Source organism: Nerophis ophidion, linkage group LG21, assembly GCF_033978795.1.
Source record: "Nerophis ophidion isolate RoL-2023_Sa linkage group LG21, RoL_Noph_v1.0, whole genome shotgun sequence".
Classification (NCBI taxonomy): Eukaryota; Metazoa; Chordata; class Actinopteri; order Syngnathiformes; family Syngnathidae; genus Nerophis; species Nerophis ophidion.
The window spans coordinates 24,669,753-24,689,751 of record NC_084631.1 but is presented as its reverse complement, the minus strand read 5'-3'; the positions used below and the strand labels follow the sequence as shown (position 1 = coordinate 24,689,751).

The 19,999-nt window shown below is 43.4% G+C and overlaps 1 protein-coding gene across 2 annotated transcripts in view; it reads right to left on the bottom strand.

The window, feature by feature from the left end:
* Positions 1-276: 276 nt before the first annotated feature.
* Positions 277-19,999, bottom strand: part of otud7b (OTU deubiquitinase 7B) — an 88,360-nt gene continuing 68,637 nt past the window's right edge. For both annotated transcript variants that reach the window (XM_061882325.1, XM_061882326.1), the window contains 4 exons: positions 11,154-11,303; positions 10,944-11,058; positions 8,407-8,485; positions 277-2,233 (listed from right to left, as the gene is read on the bottom strand). In XM_061882325.1, coding sequence (XP_061738309.1) covers positions 1,019-2,233; positions 8,407-8,485; positions 10,944-11,058; positions 11,154-11,303 — 1,559 coding nt within the window. In that variant the 3' untranslated portion in view covers positions 277-1,018. The remainder of the gene's footprint in view (positions 2,234-8,406; positions 8,486-10,943; positions 11,059-11,153; positions 11,304-19,999) is intronic.

Below are 19,999 nucleotides of genomic sequence, written 5' to 3'. Positions count from 1 at the left end.
GGGGCTGTTTTTCTGCTAAGGGGACAGGACGATTGATCCGTGTTAAGGAAAGAATGAATGGGGCCATGTATCGTGAGATTTTGAGCCAAAACCTCCTTCCATCAGTGAGAGCTTAGGATGGTTGACCAAATACTTATTTTCCACCATAATTTACAAATAAATTATTTAAAATTCCTACAATGTGAATTCCTGGATTTTTTTTTTACATTCTGTCTCTCACAGTTGAAGTGTACCTATGGTGAAAATTACAGACCTCTGTCATCATTTTAAGTGGGAGAACTTGCACAATCGGTGGCTGACTAAATACTTTTTTGCCCCACTGTATGTATATATTGTGTATGCATGTATGTTTTACTGCATATGTGTTATTTATGTATATGTTATGTATGTATGAATGTTTATATGTGTTTTTTTCCTGTATATATGTATTATGTCTGTATGTATTTACTGTATGTATATCTGATGGATGTATTATGTACACAAGAATGGCTGTCAATGAATGCTGCCACATGTCATATACATTCTCTCCACTAGGAGGTGACAGTGGGCAGGCCATAGAAGGAGTCCATCACACACACACACACACGCACGCACGCACGCACGCACGCACGCACACACGCACACACGCACACACACACACACACACACACACACACGCACACACGCACACACGCACACACACACACACACGCACACACGCACACACGCACACACGCACACGCACACCACAAGTATAAAAGCCGCAGTAAAAGGTAACAGAAGTGCAGTTATTAGATTCTACGTTCAAACGCTCAGAGATCACCTGTTTAAATCTCGCTGGGGCTCAAAGGAGGAAGAACATAATATCTCCCCTTAGAACCAGTTGTGGTCCACACGTGTCCGAAAGAAGGTTAAAACCAGGTGTGGTCCATTAGAACCCTGTGGTCCACACGTGTCCTAGAGCAGGTCAGACCCATGACGTGGTCCATTAGAACCCTGTGGTCCACACGTGTCCTAGAGAAGGTGAGACCCAGGTCCATTAGAACCTTTGGATGTCGGCTTGTGTGTCCTTCTTCTCCCTGTAGCAGTAAGAGCAGTAGTTTCCCGTCTCGGGATGTCCATAGTAGTTGCAGTTCGGCGTCTGACAGTGAATGGACTGCAAGCCACCCAGGGAGTACTGTCTGCCGGGCTCCTGGAAGCTCCGCCCACCGGGCTCACAACCGGAGTAGTCTGGCGGGGGAAACTCGGCTTGGTACGACAGCGTCATGGCGGCAGGGCCGAGGGACGTGTCGTGGCCTTGCGAGTTATTGCACAGAGGGCGGGAGGCACCCGTGTGGAAGGGGCGCGGGAGAGTGGCGTAAGACGGCGCTTCGTTGTTGGAAGAGCCGCCTGCCAGCTGGCGCCGATTATCTCTGTTGAGTACTTGAAGGTGCGGCTCGTTGACGGACGCTCGCGGGATGGTCATGAAGCGCGAGTACATCTCCGGGCTGAGGATTTCGGTCTTCAAAGACGGCGGCGAGCTCTCGCACACTTCCTCTTTGGCCTCGTAAGATCGGTAGCTCAGCTCGCCGCCCGCCTCCTTCTTGGCGTAGGCCACGCCCTTACGCTCCGCCTCTCGCCGCTGCTCCTGCTCGGCTCGGAAGCGCTCCTCCACTTCGGTGAGGTACCGTTGGATCCTCTGCTCGCGAAGCGGGTGCTGGTTGTCCGTGGCGAGCATGCCGGCGAAGACGAACTTCCTCTCGCCTTGCATGGCGGCCCGCAGGATTCCCAGGCTGACTTTGACGTCGGCGCTGTACTTGTAGGTGTCGCTGTCCGTGCTGCTGCCCGTCCCGTTGAGGCGCTCGCTGCCCGAGGAGGGGGAACCCTTCCCGGAATCCTCAGAGACGTTGGCGGTCGGGGAGCCATCTTTAACGTTCTTGGAGGTCTTCTTCTTAAACCCGCCCTCCCGCCTGGCCGCCATGAGGCCCACGTTCCTCCTCAGTTTGCTGCCCAGAGTCTTGCTAAAGCTGCCAAGCTTGTCGGCCACGGACTCCGCCCTCTTCTTGTCCTTCTTGCCTTTTTCTTTGTGTCCCGACGAGGCCGAGAAGCCGTTCTTGACGGACGGACCGCCGCCGTTGGCCGCGGTGCCGCCGTCTCCGTTGCCATTGGAGCTGCTGCTGACCGACTCTTTGTCCGACTCGCCCGAGTCTTGAGGCGTGCGGGCGTCCTCCCCTGCGGACGCGGTGGGGGACTCGGGCTGTGCCAGCGGGGCTTGCTGGAAGGAGCAGAAATACGAGTCAGTGGAATTCAACCAGCATCTTGTTCCTGACAAAAAGCAGACGTCTTTTCCATGACAAATAAATACAGTAACCCATTACTCTTCTCCTGCGCTTTGTAACCCTGCGGCTTATAAAATGCTGTGGCGAATTTATGGATTTTTGTTCCCTGACGAGTTTGCTCAATGCACAGGGATGGGAATGAAGATTTACAAAATCAGCTGAAAATGTTTTAATCCTAAAACACTGCTTTGCGGAAGGCTGCACAGCGGCCGCACCCGAGCGCACATAGTGCTTTATTTATTACAGTTTTCACGGTGAATTTGAAGGGAAAGAAAGCCTTCAAATAAATCAGTTCAAGAAAGCCATTGTGTCTCTGCTATTTGGAGGGAGTTACACTTTCTAACCTCACTAATGCCTTGCAGCGTCTATATTAGATATGTAACAACGGGCGGGTGGCGGGCGGTTGTGGCTTTGATAAAATATTGGTTTGGGTGGATGACGACTTTAGTGATGCGGTTGCGGATGATATAATTGCCTATCCGCTAGGGATGTAACGGTACACAAAAGTTTCAGTTCGGTACGTACCTCGGTTTAGAGGTCACAGTTCGGTTCATTTTCGGTACAGTAAGAAAACAACAAAATGTAAATTTTTGGGTTATTTATTTACCAAATTTGTAAACAATGGCTTTATCCTTTTAACATTGGGAACACTACAATCATTCTGCCCACGTTAATAAACATTAAACTGCCTCAAGTTGTTGCTTTGATTAAATAAAATGACAAAACCTTTTTTCTACATATAAAAAGTGCAACATTAAACAGTTTCAAGTCAACTCATCATGCTTAATTTATTACAGCATTTGGGAAGCCTGTAGTTGACTTTTATTATGTAAATGTTATATTTGTATCAACATGTGATAGCAGGGACCCTGCCATTCACAACTAGGCTGCTACATTACTAATGATTCATGGAACTATAGCTGAAAAAATAGTAATATAGCAACACAATGGAGTTCAATGAAATGACAGGGCTTTGCTGCGCCTAAAACACACACACACACACACACACACACACACACACACACACACACACACACACACACACACACACACACACACACACACACACACACACACTCACACACACACTCACACACACACACACACACACACACACAGACGCACACGCACGCACGCACACGCACGCACGCACGCACGCACACACAACGCAAAATGAGTTAACGTTACGCTAAAAGCTAACTAGCCTTCACCTCAAGCCAGAACTGCGAGCGAGCTGAGCTGCAGTTTAAGTTTCTAGAAGGTCAACGGGCTCATAGTGATGTTTGTAATAGTTGTGACTGGGAAGTGTTTTTTGTGATTTGGGGAGGGTCCGCTATCCGCTGCTCCCCTGCTAAACGGATATCCGGACGATGCGTAAGTATTGACTACACCGCTCTGAATACGCCCTGCTGATTGGCTGTTACATCGCTCTGAATACGCACTGCTGATTGGCTGTTACACCGCTCTGAATACGCACTGCTGATTGGCTGTTACATCGCTCTGAATACGCACTGCTGATTGGCTGTTACATCGCTCTGAATACGCACTGCTGATTGGCTGTTACATCGCTCTGAATACACACTACTGATTGGCTTTGTAATTAACCAATCAGATGGTTGTGTGGGCGGGACAATGCTTGCTGCTCAGACAGAGGCAGAAAGCAGACCAGCTTGTGAAGACTTATTCTTACAAACTCGTTCGATACGCCCGCGTGCCGAACCGAAACCCCCATACCGAAACGGTTCAATAGAAATACACGTACTGTTACGCCCCTACTATCCGCGCATCTTTAACGCAGGAACAAAAACCACCCTGGCGCCGCCAAAATTGGCGGAACTCCACGGACCCGCGGAAAATTCCCATCCCTGAATGTAGGTGCAGCTGGGCGAATGCCTACAAATGTTTCCTGCTGTTTAAAGCTTTGAACCGGAAATAGAAGTGCTGTTTCGTCTTTTAGCCATCTGTAGCATTTCTACACGTATGGATTTGTCATTTTTTCACTCCAAGCAACGTTTGTAAGTTTTACAATATAACAAAAACAATTCTTACTTACTGAACCGTGCCATGTGCAATGTCTGTAGGAGTGTTTTCATGCATATTTGTACATGCTATTGTAACGTAATCAAGCCATCGTTGTTAGCATTAGCAAATATGCTAACACGTTTACGAGTGTCTGTGTTAGTATTATTACCTTATGTATTGTTTCAGTTTCACAAATTCCTAAGTAAATTCACCAAAACCGTGGAGTTATTGAGTCTGTTTAGCTGATTAGAGAGCTCGCTTGCGCAGCTCGTGGGTCCATGACCATGACTTCTGTTTTGTTCGATCAACCGTTTTACTGCCGTGTTCCAAACACCGTTTAGAAACAATTAAGGTATGTAAATAAACATTTACAAAATATTTTTGTGTAAATAACTCAATTCACAACGTATATATCTGCGACTTACAGTCCAGTGCGACAAATAAATGGAAAATTATGTTTTTTCCTAAAATTAAGTGGGTGTGGCTTATATACCGTACGCACCATAGTCCGGAAAATAAGCTAAATCAAGTAAATGCTGAATGAGCAGCTTTATCCTCATTGGTTTTGTGTTTGTTCATTTAAAGGCACAATGGTACCATTGAGTATTGGCCAACACCAATATCTATTCAATGCGATATCAGCATGAATCATACATACTTCTAATATTCAGTAGTGTGGAATGTTAGAAAATATTCAAACAAGTGAAATTATCAAACAGACAAAATCGGCAAGTAGGGATGGGGTACCGATTCCTGGCACTCGATACCCGTAATTAAACGTACCAAATTTTTTTTCAAAAATTAAATCAAATTTTTTATTGGAACATTTAAAAATGAGCTGACTGATGATATCTGTCCAGTTGTTATATCTTCTTTTATTATCAAAATTCTTTGTTGGCATTGAAAATGACCTAGAGGCAGTTTGGCTGAGTCCGCTCTCAGTGCTGCTGGAGTGATTGCAAAGTGTTATGAGTTAATGATGTACCAATTAATGAGGGTATTATGAACAAAATTAGAACTATTATTATAATCGGAATATCCAAAAAGTACTCATACTCATGTTAAAATATTAAAAACTAAAATAAAGACATACTTTTAGAAAAGCCACTATTTGTCATGTTTTTTGTTTCTTCTGCTTCACCGATAGTGTTTTATCTTTAGCATTTGATCTTTTAATGACTACACTTTATTGTTTTAAATATTGCTTTATGCTGTCGCACTTTAAGATTTATCTAAATAGAAAGTGTGTTGCAAATAAAATATATTTTTCATTTGAATGTTTTTGCTGGCTGTTCTACTTCTTGGTTGTCCTACTCTTTAGCGGTCTTTAAACGTACCTCTGTCTCGTATTTCTCGACTTACTCACTCTTATAGGTTTAATGTACACTATTAAATACAGACAGTAATGACTTTATATAACTTAAGATTGGGGGATGTCCTTTCTTAACAGGGAAAGACATTAATGTTTCTTGTTTTCATGTTAGCATTTTAAGCTAGCGAACTAGCGCGTCCGTGAGTCTATCAAAGTGCAGTTATCACCATTTTTCAATCAATTTTATTTAAAACGGTCATAATACTGTCAGGAGTTTTACCGCGGGTATCTTTAATAGCGTTTTATTGTTACAGCCACAGTGAGAGCCGGCTTAGTATCCAACAGGACCTGACGTCACGTGCAATCCAGGTACCGTAACATAGTGCTGTTAGACTTCTTGCGAATCAGTGATTTGGTGGGTGCAGAAATAGAGTGCAGAATTCGGTGGCCATCCCTATGAAAAACACCAACCTAATCGTTAATAATTGCCTGAAATGGACTTGTGCTGTTTTTATGATTTAAAGAGGGGTGATAATTGTTGTTTTGTCACCACAATAATGACTTAAGTCATATTTGCCAACCTTGAGACCTCCGATTTCGGGAGGTGGGGGGGCGTGGTTAAGAGGGGGAGTATAATTCACCAACTCGAGTATTTCATACATGTATATTTCATATATATATATATATATATATGTAAATATATATATGTATGAAATACTTGACTTTCAGTGAATTCTAGCTATATATTTATTTTATTATATATACAAATAAAAGAAATAGTTGAATTTCAGACAGCACCTATCAAATACACAGTAATAAAAACACAGTTGTTCTACTAACTGTACTGTGCTTGCTGGTTACTAAAATAAAACCAACAACACTTAACTTTCACTATTTGAGTAACCTTTGTTCTGCCATTTGCGTACTGGCAAGAGTCACTTGCCGTCAGGTGCGCAACGCCACATAAATCGTTGGCCAATCAAAAAGCAACCCCATAACGCTACAGACAACATAGAATCACTATTACAGATGGCGTCGCCATGGCTGTAACTACCTCGTTCTTCTGCTTCGTCTCCTTGTGTGTGCAGTTTTTTATTAAAATCCATAGATGTTGTAACGTGATTGGGCAGGCAAGCTGTTTATATAGTGGGAAAGCGGGCGTGAAAACAGGCTGTCCCCACTCAGGTCAGCATGGAGCTTGAGGGGGCGTGGCCTCCAGCTACGCTGAATTTCGGGAGATTTTCGGGAGAAAATTTCTTCCGGGAGGTTTTCGGGAGAGGTGCTGAATTTCGGGAGTCTCCCGGAAAATCCGGGAGGGTTGGCAAGTATGACTTAAGTTGACTCCTGACGCTGTAAAATGAATGATGCAGACACGTTTGTTACTGGATACTTTCTAAAATGCTTTTGCCTTAGAGACGTTGTATTTGTAAGTAATATGCAACTGTAATTATTTGATACTTGTTAATATTGACAAATGTCACCTATGTTTGTTCAATGATTATTACCTATGTCTAGCTTGTGTGCTTAGCTACTGTGTAGCTGCTATCTCCCAGTAGCCTATAGCCTAGCATGTTTAACTTTTATAAATTACTTTAGTAAAATATAAGAAAACCCCCCCGCCCCCCCACCATTTAGGTTAGTCCTCCCTTGTTAGTTTATTCCCCCAATTAGGTTATTTTCCCCTCATTAGATCAGTGTTTTTCAACCTTTTTAGAGCCAAGGCATATTTTTTGTGTTGAAAAAATCCAGAGGCACACAACCAGCAGACATCATTAAAAAACAAAACTCGGTCAACAATAAAAAGTTGTTGTCGCAATTGTAGGATATGACTTTAAACCATAACCGACCATGCATCACTATAGCTCTTGTCTCAAAGTAGGTGTACTGTCACCATCTGTCACATCACGCCGTGACTGGAGTTTTTTTTGCTGTTTTCCTGTCTGTAGTGTTTTAGTTCTTGTCTTGCGCTCCTATTTTGGTGGCTTTTCCTGTTTTTGTGGTATTTTCCTTGTAGCAGCTTCATGTCTTCCTTTGAGCAATATTTCCCACATCTACTTTGTTGTAGCAATCAAGAATATTTCAGTTGTTTTTATCCGTCTTTTTTTGATGGCACATTAGTGATTGTCATGTCATGTTCGGATGTACTTTGTGGATGCCGTCTTTGCTCCTCAGTAAGTCTTTGCTGTCGTCCAGCATTCTGTTTTTGTTGACTTTGCAGCCAGTTCAGCTTTAGTTTCATTCTGCACAGCCTTCCCTAAAGCTTCAATGTTTTTTCTTAGGGGCACTCACCTTTTGTTTATTTTTGGTTTAAGCATTTGACACCTTTTTACCTGCACGCTGCCTCCCGCTGTTTCCGACACCTACAAAGAAATTAGCTACCGGCTGCCACCTGCTGATATGGAAGAATATTACACGGTTACACTGCCGAGCTCTAGACAGCACCGACACTAGACAACAACACATAATTTGCAGACTATAATTACTGGTTGGCAAAAAATATTTTTAACCCAAATAGATGAAATTAGATCATCTCCCACAGCACACTAGTGTGGTTGAAAAACACTGCATTAGATTACCCCCCTCTTGTTAGTTCCCCGTCCCGCTCGATTATTTCCACCCCCTCTTAGATTATTACCATTAAATTATTCACCCCCCTGTTAGTTTATTCTCCCCATTAGATTATTCTCCCCTTTGTTAGTTTATGCCGCCCCCTCATTAAGTTATTTGCTCTGGTCGAGCATGCTCCCGACGACTCCTGCGGTCTGGTGTGCTCACCTCGCAGGGCAGTGGCAGCCAGTTGACGTTCATGTAGCCGTGCAGCATCTGGAGCTTTGCCTCCAGGGAGAGCGCCACGCTGCAAAAGACAAGCGAGACATATGAATCACAAGCGATCCATTGTGACGATGATGTGGAGCGACAAAGAAGCCGCCGTTCACAAAGTCCATGGAGTGGGAGGTTATTTTGGGAGCAGCTCTTTAGTTTCTCCGCTCCATTCCTGGAAGCTACTTACACCTAATCTTGTCATCAGCGACAGCGAGCGTCTAATCTTAATCCCTAAACACAAACACACTACACTCAGCTCATGTGACACTTTCGGGTAGGGCTGCACGATTCACTTGGAATCGTTTTGAGTGACAGACAGGTTGGCCAATCCGAATTGTAGGAACTTGGCTTTAATTCGTCTTTGGTTTCAAAGACGGGGAAATTGGTCTCACTCTGTGCGCCTTTATTCGACACGCTGTGAGCCCTCTTTCCAGCAATTCACAATCTTGGTCTCGGTGGGCGAAAGGTGACTCAGCAAGGCTGCACAAACAGGAAACACAGACAGAGAGCTCGACGCTCGCCAGTGAAAAGTGCCGCAAAGTAAAAAAATTAGGAGGAAGAAGTATGGTTACCAAGGCAAATGTCAGCTTCGAATCTGATGGGCAATACGAGCCCATCAACACGGACGAACGAGCGAGAACGCCGTGATCACGTGATGACAACAAACAAAAAGACAATATCCAACATAGTTTTTCCCGAGTGGGAAAAAAATGCACTTTAAGATGTTCAATATTTATGTAGGGAAGTAAAAGTCCATTTTAGTTATTTACCTTCCAATGACAGTACAATGGTAAACAATTCTACAGTAATAGGAAATAAAAGTTTGTATCTTTTTAAATGGTTACATTAATATGGAGTGGGGGGTGGCCTGCGGGCCTGCCGCGGAACGGGGTGTGCCAGGACCGGCCTTGAAGACAGCGACAGTTGCGTAGACGACCCAGGGGGGCCTTGTTATCTAATCACCTGTCACCTTTATTAGCAGCAGCCGTGATGAGACGAGTAGTCGGAGTTGGAGGTGCTGCTGAGCGGACGCAGGAGAGAAAGACAGTTTGCTAGAAAGCAAAAGACTTTGCACTTATATATGAAAATCAAACAGTATTATACCCGGAATTCCTGGCTCTCCTGGCAGTGTGTGGTGATCTGAAGAACCCATTAGAGGGCAACCTCTACAATTACTGTGCATTATAAACACTGTATAGTTTGTGATGATTATTTCTTCAGTTTAAGAGCGTGATGTAAACAAAAGCTCTGAGTCTGTCGGTATGAAAACAAATAGTTTGAAAGTAAATGATTGCATATTGTTCCAATGTGTGGTACCTTGAAACAAGAATATATTTATTTACAGTCTAAAAGTAACATTTCTTCCTTTACTATTTACACAATTTATGCATTGGTATGTATTAAATATAAAAATCACAATTTTGGAGAGAAAAATTGTAATTACTGTAAATTCCGGAATATAGGGCACTACTTTTCCTTACACTTTGAACCCTGCGCTTTATAAGACAGTAGGGCTAATTTATGGATTTTTCAAATAAGTTTAAAAAAAAATTAAATACACTGAAAATGTGCTATGGTGCCATCTTATGGACGAGTTTGCTCACTGTTGCTTTCAACCGTGGGTAAAAGTGCCACTCCGTCCTCTAGCCGTCCATTGCTTTTCTACTCTTCTGGATTCTTCATTCATCACTCCAAGCAACGTTTGTAAGTTTTACAATATAACTAAAACAATTCTTACTTACTAAAGCATCCCATGTGTGATGTCTGTAGGAGTGTTTTCAGGCATATTTGTACGTGCTATCATAATGTAGTCAAGCTAGCGTTGTTAGCATTAGCTAATATGCTAACACTTTTATAAGCGTCTGTGTTAGTATTATTGACATACAATGGCATTCTTTTTATATTGTTTCAGTTTTGCAAATCCATCCATTCATCCATTTTCTACCGCTTGTCCCTTACTGGGTCGCGGGGGGGTGCTGGAGCCTATCTCAGCTGCATTCGGGCAGAAGGCTGTGTACACCCTGGACAAGTCGCCACCTCACATTCACATTTACACACTAGGGCCAATTTAGTGTTGCCAATCAACCTATCCCCAGGTGCATGTCTTTGGAGGTGGGAGGAAGGCCAAGGTACCCGGATGGAACCCACGCAGTCACGGGGAGAACATGCAAACTCCACACAGAAAGATCCCGAACCAGGGATCGAACCCAGGGCCTTCGTAATGTGTTGCATCAGTAAATTTACCAAGACGTCACCGTGGAGTTATTGAGTCGGTTTAGCTGATTGGAGAGCCAACTTGCACAGCCAGTGGGTCAATGACGATGACTTCTGTTTTGTTTGATCAGCCGTTTTACTGCCACGTTACAGACACCGTTTGGAAAAAATTAAAGTATGTAAAAAAAACGTTTACATAATTTTTCTGTGAAAATATGGTAGTTTTTCGTGCAGCCCTAGTTGGTGGCGGGGGAAAGTGGTTGATGGCGCCGTACCTGGCCAGCATCGTGTTGTTGGTGTCGCTCTTGCCCCATTCCCAGTCTTTTCCAGGGTCCACAGCAAAGTGCAGAGGCAGCATTTTGTGCTCCGAGTCGGTGAGCGGGATCACCACTACGGCAAACGGAGGACACAATGTCGGTAAAGTGGGCAAATATCTTTCCAGAAAAGATTAAAACATTAGTCCAACGATGGTCTCCAGGAGTCACCTTGCTCGTTGGAGCCGTCCTTCTGCTCCATGGGGACCAGAGCGGAAAAGTGCGCCTGGTCGTAGGCCAGGACCAGCGGCGAGCGGTGGCACTTGGCAGCTGCCACTTCCAGAGGTAGGTAGATGCCTCCAAACGGGATGGGAGCGAAGGCTGTGGACAGAAAAAGCACGACATTGTCATTTTGTCTGGCACAAATAATCATCTTTGTGATCAATTCATACCATTGGACAAGGTCTACACCTGGAAGTAAGTTAGATATCATTGTTATTATTGTGTAAATGGCTAAACATTCACACAATAAGATGCTACACCAATAGATCATCTATTTGTTATTATTACTATTATTATTATTATTGTGTAAATGGCCAAACATTCACACAAATAAGATTCTACACTAATAAATCATCTATTTGTTATTATTATTATTGTGTGACTGGCCAAACATTCTCACAATAAGATGCTACACCAATAAATAATCTATTTGTTATTATTATTATTGCGTGAATGGCCAAATATTCACACATATAAGATTCTACACTAATAAATCATCAGTTTAGTATTATTATTTTTATTATGTGAATCGCCAAACATTCACACAAAAAAATGCTACACCAATAAATCATCTGTTATTATTATTATTATTATTGTGTGACTGGCCAAACATTCAAACATATAAGATTTTAAACCAAAAAAATGTTTATTTATTATTATTATTGTGTGAATGGCCAAACAGTCACACAATAAGATGGTAGACTAATAAATCATCAATTTGTTATTATTATTATTATTCTTGTGTGAATGGCCAAACATTCACGCATATAAGATTCTACACCAATAAATAATCTATTTATTATTATTATCTGTTATGATCCGCCGCCTGGTTCATACATTTTTTGTTTTTTTGATTGTTTGGACTCTTCGGTGCAGAGTTTGTATATGCACTTCCTTGTTTGTTTTTGTCACCATGGTTACTTGATTTGTTCACCTGCCTTTGTTAGCACACCTGCTTTTCATTAGAGACCTTATTTAAGCCTGTCTCCTCCCTTTATTCGGCCTGGGTTCGTTGTTTTCTACTTGCAACATTCATGTTTGTTTCTCGACTTTGTATTTACCTTTGCTAAGTCCCGCCTTAGCCTCTCGTGCGCTCGGCACGCTATTTTGGACTGCATGCTAAGTTTAGCATTAGCTTCTCGTGCGTTCAGGCACGCCTTTTCTATTGTCTTTTTGTACCTGTGTTTTCATTTGTACATTAAACCAAGCTCCTACCTGCAATCCCTGCTTGTCCTGGTCCTCGTGCATCTGGGAGTGACTCAACACGCGCATCCAAGATGCATTCCAAACGTGACAATTATCATTGTCTGAATGGCCAAACATTCACACAATAAGATGCTATATCAATAAATTATCTATTTGTTGTTATTATCATTGTGTGAATGGCCAACACATATAAGATTCTAAACCAATAAATCATCTATTTACTATTATTATTATTATTGTGTGAATGGCCAAACATTCACACAATAAGATGCCACACCAATAAATCATTTGTTATTATAATTACTGTGTGAATTGCCAAACATTCACACATATAAGATTCTACACCAATAAATCATCTATGTATTAGTATTATTACTGTGTGAATGGCCAAACATTCACACAATAAGATGCCACACCAATAAATCATCTATTTGTCATTATTATTATTGTGTGAATGGCCAAACATTCACACATATAAGATTCTACACCAAATAATAATCTATGTATTATTATTTTGCCGCAAAAATTTGGCACGCTCCACAGCCCACAGATTTCATCCGATCGGAACCGTTCAGAGTGGCGAAACGTTCGGCTCGACTGGAAATCGTGAGCTCCCTGAAAATCAAAAAAATATATCACGGACTATCCAAAATCCCGGGACACTTTGCCCAATGAAAATGAATGGGCCAATTTTTAAATTTGCACAATTTCCACATTTATCAACCAATTCGAACCGTTCCACCATCCACAATAGGGTTGTCCCGATCTGATATTTGGCTCAGATCGGCCGCCGATATTTGCCTAAACATGCGTATCGGCAAGGCATGGGAATATGCCGATCCAGATCCAGTTTTAAAAAAAAACTCTGGTCCGTGTTTTCTAACACACCGATTTAAATAATACATTCCACTCTTCTGATGCGCCCTAAACTCCGTTCCGCATTTTCCAGAACACATTCAAAACATCCACAGGTCTGCGTTTTAACCGCTCATACGGCCGTGTGAATCAAAAGTTACGGTAAAAATGTCAGCTGTGTGGGATTATTTTATCCTACAATACGAAAAAGATGAAGAGGTGGAGTGCAAAACATGCCACAATAAAGTCAAGCGTGGTGGTAAAGTTGTAAGACATTTTAATGACTCTTGCGATTGAGAGGCTTTTTAGCACTCATCATAGATGAACACATGAGCAGGCTGACACCTGAGCATCTTGAAGTGCTCGTCTTTGTTAGAAAGAATCTTCACATTATGCTTGGACTTCAATTGTTTGCCCCCCCTGACTAGGGCAAACAATTGAAGGGAATGTGTAGATATATATATATATATATATATATATATATATATATATTTTTTTTTTTTTAAGTTTACACTTGTTCAAGAGCAAATATTGATGCTGAGTTATAGACATTTTATCCCACTCAGGTGGTTTGTGTTTTGCTTTTTTAAATAATGTTTACAGCATTATTTGCACTTTATAGTGTTCACTTTTTTACTGTTTAATGATGCCATTTCTGTTTGTCATGTATAATTTTTGATATTTTGTGTTTATCCTTGAATACCAACTATTGTGTATTATTCAAACTCACCTAATTCAGCTGGCTAGTTGTTATCAAGAGTACTAAAATCATTTTCAGCATGAATCCGACAATTAAGTAGGCTAAATAACTTTAAACTTTAACACATGCTCGGATAGGCCAGTATCGGTATCGGATCGGAAGTGCAAAAAAAATATCGGTATCAGATCGGAAGTGAAAAAACCTGGATCGGGACATCCCCAATCCACACACACTCCCCTCACCTTGGACAATCAAACTAACATTTTCCAACTTCAGAAAAAATTGCAGGAATTCACGGTTTTCCAAAGCCCTATTTTCACCTCTTACTGGAAAGTTTTCACAGCCCACATTTTTCAACCGTTTTTGACCATTTCACCTCCAAAACATTCGTCTAGGTTGGGACAACAAACGCGTCTATTTTTTCCCCGTACAAATATCCGGTTTTCCCGAAATTCTAAGAATTCCAAAATATCCATTCTCAATTCAAACTGTTACTACGTCAAAATTTTTCAACCGATTCCAAAAAGTCCAACTAGAACCCATATATCATCTTGGGCAATTATGCTGGTATCAATTATTCTCCCATCCATCCATCCATCCATTTTTCTACCGCTTATTTCCTTTTTTTGGGGATGCGGGGGGCGCTGGCGCCTATCTCAGCTACAAGCGGGCTACACCCTGTCCCAAAATCACCAAATTTCCAGAAAATCACCATTCAAATGAATGGACGTATTCATAGTTCTACAATGCCCTACAGCAGGGGTCACCAACCTTTTTGAAACCAAGAGCTACTTCTTGGGTACTGATTAATGCGAAAGGCTACCAGTTTGATACACACTTAAATTTTTTTGCCAGAAATAGCCAATTTTCTCAATTTACCTTTAATAAATAAATCTATATATATAAAAAAAATGGGTATTTCTGTCTGTCATTCCGTCATACATTTTTTCCCTTTTACGGAAGGTTTTTTGTAGAGAATAAACGATGAAAAAAAACACTTAATTGAACGGTTTAAAATAGGAGAACACAGGAAAAAAATTAAAATTAAATTTTTAAACATAGTTTATCTTCAATTTCGACTCTTTAAAATTCAAAATTCAACCGAAAAAAATGAATAGAAAAAGTAGTAAATTCGAATCTTTTTGAAAAAATTTAAAAAATAATTTATGGCACAGCATTAGTAATTTTTCATGATTAAGATTAATTTTACAATTTTGATGACATGTTTTAAATAGGTTAAAATCCAATCTGCACTTTGTTATAATATATAACAATTTGGACCAAGCTATATTTCTAACAAAGAAAAATCATTATTTCTTCTAAATTTTCCAGAACAAAAATTTTAAAAGAAATTCAAAAGCCTTTGAAATAAGATTTAAATTTGATTCTACAAACTTTTTAGATTTGCCAGAATATTTCTTTTGAATTTTAATCATAATAAGTTTGAAGAAATATTTCCATCCATCCATCCATCCATCATCTTCCGCTTATCCGAGGTCGGGTCGCGGGGGCAGCAGCCTAAGCAGGGAAGCCCAGACTTCCCTATCTCCAGCCACTTCGTCTAGCTCTTCCCGGGGGATCCCGAGGCGTTCCCAGGCCAGCCGGGAGACATAGTCTTTCCAACGTGTCCTGGGTCTTCCCCGTGGCCTCCTACCAGCTGGACGTGCCCTAAACACATCCCTAGGGAGGCGTTCGGGTGGCATCCTGACCAGATGCCCGAACCACCTCATCTGGCTCCTCTCGATGTGGAGGAGCAGCGGCTTTACGTTGAGCTCCTCCCGGATGGCAGAGCTTCTCACCCAGATTATCTCTAAGGGAGAGCCCCGCCACCCGGCGGAGGAAACTCATTTCGGCCGCTTGTACCCGTGATCTTATCCTTTCGGTCATGACCCAAAGCTCATGACCATAGGTGAGGATGGGAACGTAGATCGACCGGTAAATTGAGAGCTTTGCCTTCCGGCTCAGCTCCTTCTTCACCACAACGGATCGATACAACGTCCGCATTACTGAAGACGCCGCACCGATCCGCCTGTCGATCTCACGATCCACTCTTCCCCCACTCGTGAACAAGACTCCTAAGTACTTGAACTCCTCCACTTGGGGCAGGGTCTCCTCCCCAACCCGGAGATGGCACTCCACCCTTTTCCGGGCGAGAACCATGGACTCGGACTTGGAGGTGCTGATTCTCATTCCGGTCGCTTCACACTCGGCTGCGAACCGATCCAGTGAGAGCTGAAGATCCCGGCCAGATGAAGCCATCAGGACTACATCATCTGCAAAAAGCAGAGACCTAATCCCGCGGCCACCAAACCGGAACCCCTCAATGCCTTGGCTGCGCCTAGAAATTCTGTCCATAAAAGTTATGAACAGAATCGGTGACAAAGGACAGCCTTGGCGGAGTCCAACCTTCACTGGAAACGTGTCCGACTTACTGCCAGCAATGCGGACCAAGCTCTGACACTGATCATACAGGGAGCGGACTGCCACAATAAGACATTCCGATACCCCATACTCTCTGAGCACTCCCCACAGGACTTCCCGAGGGACACGGTCGAATGCCTTCTCCAAGTCCACAAAGCACATGTAGACTGGTTGGGCAAACTCCCATGCACCCTCAAGAACCCTGCCGAGAGTATAGAGCTGGTCCACAGTTCCACGACCAGGACGAAAACCACACTGTTCCTCCTGAATCCGAGGTTCGACTATCCGGCGAAGCCTCCTCTCCCTGTACACCTGAATAAACCTTACCGGGAAGGCTGAGGAGTGTGATCCCACGATAGTTGGAACACACCCTCCGGTCCCCCTTCTTAAAGAGAGGGACCACCACCCCGGTCTGCCAATCCAGAGGTACCGCCCCCGATGTCCACGCGATACTGCAGAGTCTTGTCAACCAAGACAGCCCCACAGCATCCAGAGCCTTAAGGAACTACGGGCGGATCTCATCCACCCCCGGGGCCTTGCCGCCGAGGAGCTTTTTAACTACCTCAGCGACCTCAGCCCCAGAAATAGGAGAGTCCACTACAGATTCCCCAGGCACCGCTTCCTCAAAGAAAGACGTGTTGGTGGGATTGAGGAGGTCTTCGAAGTATTCCCTCCACCGATCCACAACATCCGCAGTCGAAGTCAGCAGAACACCATCCGCACCATACACGCTGTTGATAGTGCACTGCTTCCCCTTCCTGAGGCGCCGTATGGTGGTCCAGAATCGCTTCAAAGCCGTCCGGAAGTCGTTTTCCATGGCTTCCCCGAACTCTTCCCATGTCCGAGTTTTTGCCTCCGCGACCGCTAAAGCTGCACACCGCTTGGCCCGTCGGTACCCGTCCACTGCCTCCGGAGTCCTATGAGCCAAAAGAACCCGATAGGACTCCTTCTTCAGCTTGACGGCATCCCTCACTGCTGGTGTCCACCAACGGGTTCTGGGATTACCGCCACGACAGGCACCAACAACCTTGCGGCCACAGCTCCAATCAGCCGCCTCGACAATAGAGGTTCGGAACATGGTCCACTCGGACTCAATGTCCCGCACCTCCCTCGTGACATGTTCAAAGTTCTCCCGGAGGTGTGAATTGAAACTCTCTCTGAAAGGAGACTCTGCCAGACGTTCCCAGCAGACCCTCACAATGCGCTTGGGCCTGCCAGGTCTGTCCGGCATCCTCCCCCACCATCGCAGCCAACTCACCACCAGGTGGTGATCGGTAGAAAGCTCCGCCCCTCTCTTCACCCGAGTGTCCAAAACATAAGGCCGCAAATCCGATGACACAACTACAAAGTCGATCATGGAACTGCGGCCTAGGGTGTCCTGGTGCCAAGTGCACATATGGACACCCTTATGTTTGAACATGGTGTTTGTTATCGACAAACTGTGACGAGCACAAAAGTCCAATAACAAAACACCACTCGGGTTTAGATCCGGGCGACCATTCTTCCCAATCACGCCTCTCCAGGTTTCACTGTCGTTGCCAACATGAGCGTTGAAGTCTCCCAGTAGGACAAGGGAATCACCCGGAGGAGCACTTTCCAGTACTCCCTCGAGTGTACCCAAAAAGGGTGGGTATTCTGAACTGCTGTTTGGTGCGTAAGCACAAACAACAGTCAGGACCCGTCCCCCCACCCGAAGGCGAAGGGAAGCTACCCTCTCGTCCACTGGGTTGAACTCAAACGTACAGGCTTTGAGCCGGGGGGCAACCAGAATTGCCACCCCAGCCCGTCGCCTCTCACTGCCGGCAACGCCAGAGTGGAAGAGGGTCCAGTCTCTCTCGAGAGAACTGGTTCCAGAGCCCTTGCTGTGCGTCGAGGTGAGTCCGACTATATCCAGCCGGAACTTCTCTACCTCGCGCACTAGCTCAGGCTCCTTTCCCCCCAGTGAGGTGACGTTCCACGTCCCAAGAGCTAGCTTCTGTAGCCAAGGATCGGACCGCCAAGTGCCCTGCCTTCGGCTGCCGCCCAGCTCACAATGCACCCGACCTCTATGGCCCCTCCTATGAGTGGTGAGCCCATTGGAGGGATGACCCACGTTGCCTCTTCGGGCTGTGCCCGGCCGGGCCCCATGGGAACAGGCCTGACCACCAGGCCTTCGCCATCGTGCCCCAACTCCGGGCCTGGCTCCAGAGTGGGGCCCCGGTGACCCACGTCCGGGCGAGGGAAATCTGGGTTCATTTTGTTGTAATTCCATAGAAGTCTTTGAGCTGCTCTTTGTCTGATCACTCACCTAGGACCTGTTTGTCTTGGGAGACCCTACCAGGGGGCATGAAAACCCCCAGACAACATAGCTCCTAGGATCATTGGGACACGCAAACTCCTCTACCACGGTAAGGTAGCAGCTCAGAGAGGAGTGAAGAAATATTTCACAAATATTATTCGTCAAAAAAAAAAAAAAAAATTTCACAAATATTCGTCAAAAAAACAGAAGCTAAAATGAAGAATTAAATCAAAATGTATTTATTATTCTTTACAATAAAAAAAATATATATTTGAACATTGATTTAAATTGTCAGGAAAGAAGAGGAAGGAATTGAAAAGAAAAAAAGGTATATGTGTTTAAAAATCCTAAAATCAGTTTTAAGTTTGTATTTTTTCTTTAAAATAATCTTTCTGAAAGTTATAAGAAGCAAAGTAAAAAAATAAATGAATTTATTTAAATAAGTGAAGACCAAGTCTTTAAAATATTTTCTTGGATTTTCAAATTCTTTTTGAGTTTTGTCTCTCTTAGAATTAAAAATGTCAAGCAAAGCGAGACCAGCTTGCTAGTAAATAAATACTATTTAAAAAATAGAGGCAGCTCACAGGTAAGTGCTGCTATTTGAGCTATTTTTAGAACAGGCCAGCGGGCGACTCATCTGATCCTTACGGGCTACCTGGTGCCCGCGGACACCGCGTTGGTGACCCCTGCTCTACAGTCTCAAAATTGTGCGACATTTTTAAACCTTATTCCGACCCTTCAACCATCCACACACACTACTCTTTTATTTATTTTTTTATTGTGCTTTGTTTGTGTTGTGTCGGCTCGTTTTTTCTTGTGTTATCTTTTAACCTGCCTATTGTACAGCACTTTGGCTACACTTGTGGTTAATTTTAAATGTGCTTTATAATTAAAGTTGATTTGATTTGATACTCTTCCGACACACGGAACTCAAAACATGTTTTCCCAAAATCTCCGTTTTCTCTGAATTTCCAGGAATTTTCTCCCTATTGACAAAGAATGGGAAATATACTATCGACTGCACATCCAACATTTCTTATCCCAGTGTTTTTCAACCTTTTTTGAGCCAAGGCACATTTTTTTGTGTTGAAAAAATGCGGAGACACACCACCAGTAGAAATCATTAACAAACGAAACTCAGTTTACAGTAAAAAGTTGCTGTTGGATATTACTTTAAAGCATAAGCAAGCATGCATCACTATAGCTCTTGTCTCAAAGTAGGTGTACTGTCACATCACACCCTGACTTATTTGGACTTTTTTGCGCTTTTCCTGTGTGTAGTGTTTAACTTCTTGTCTTGCGCTCCTATTTTGGTAGCTCTTTCTCTTTTTTTGG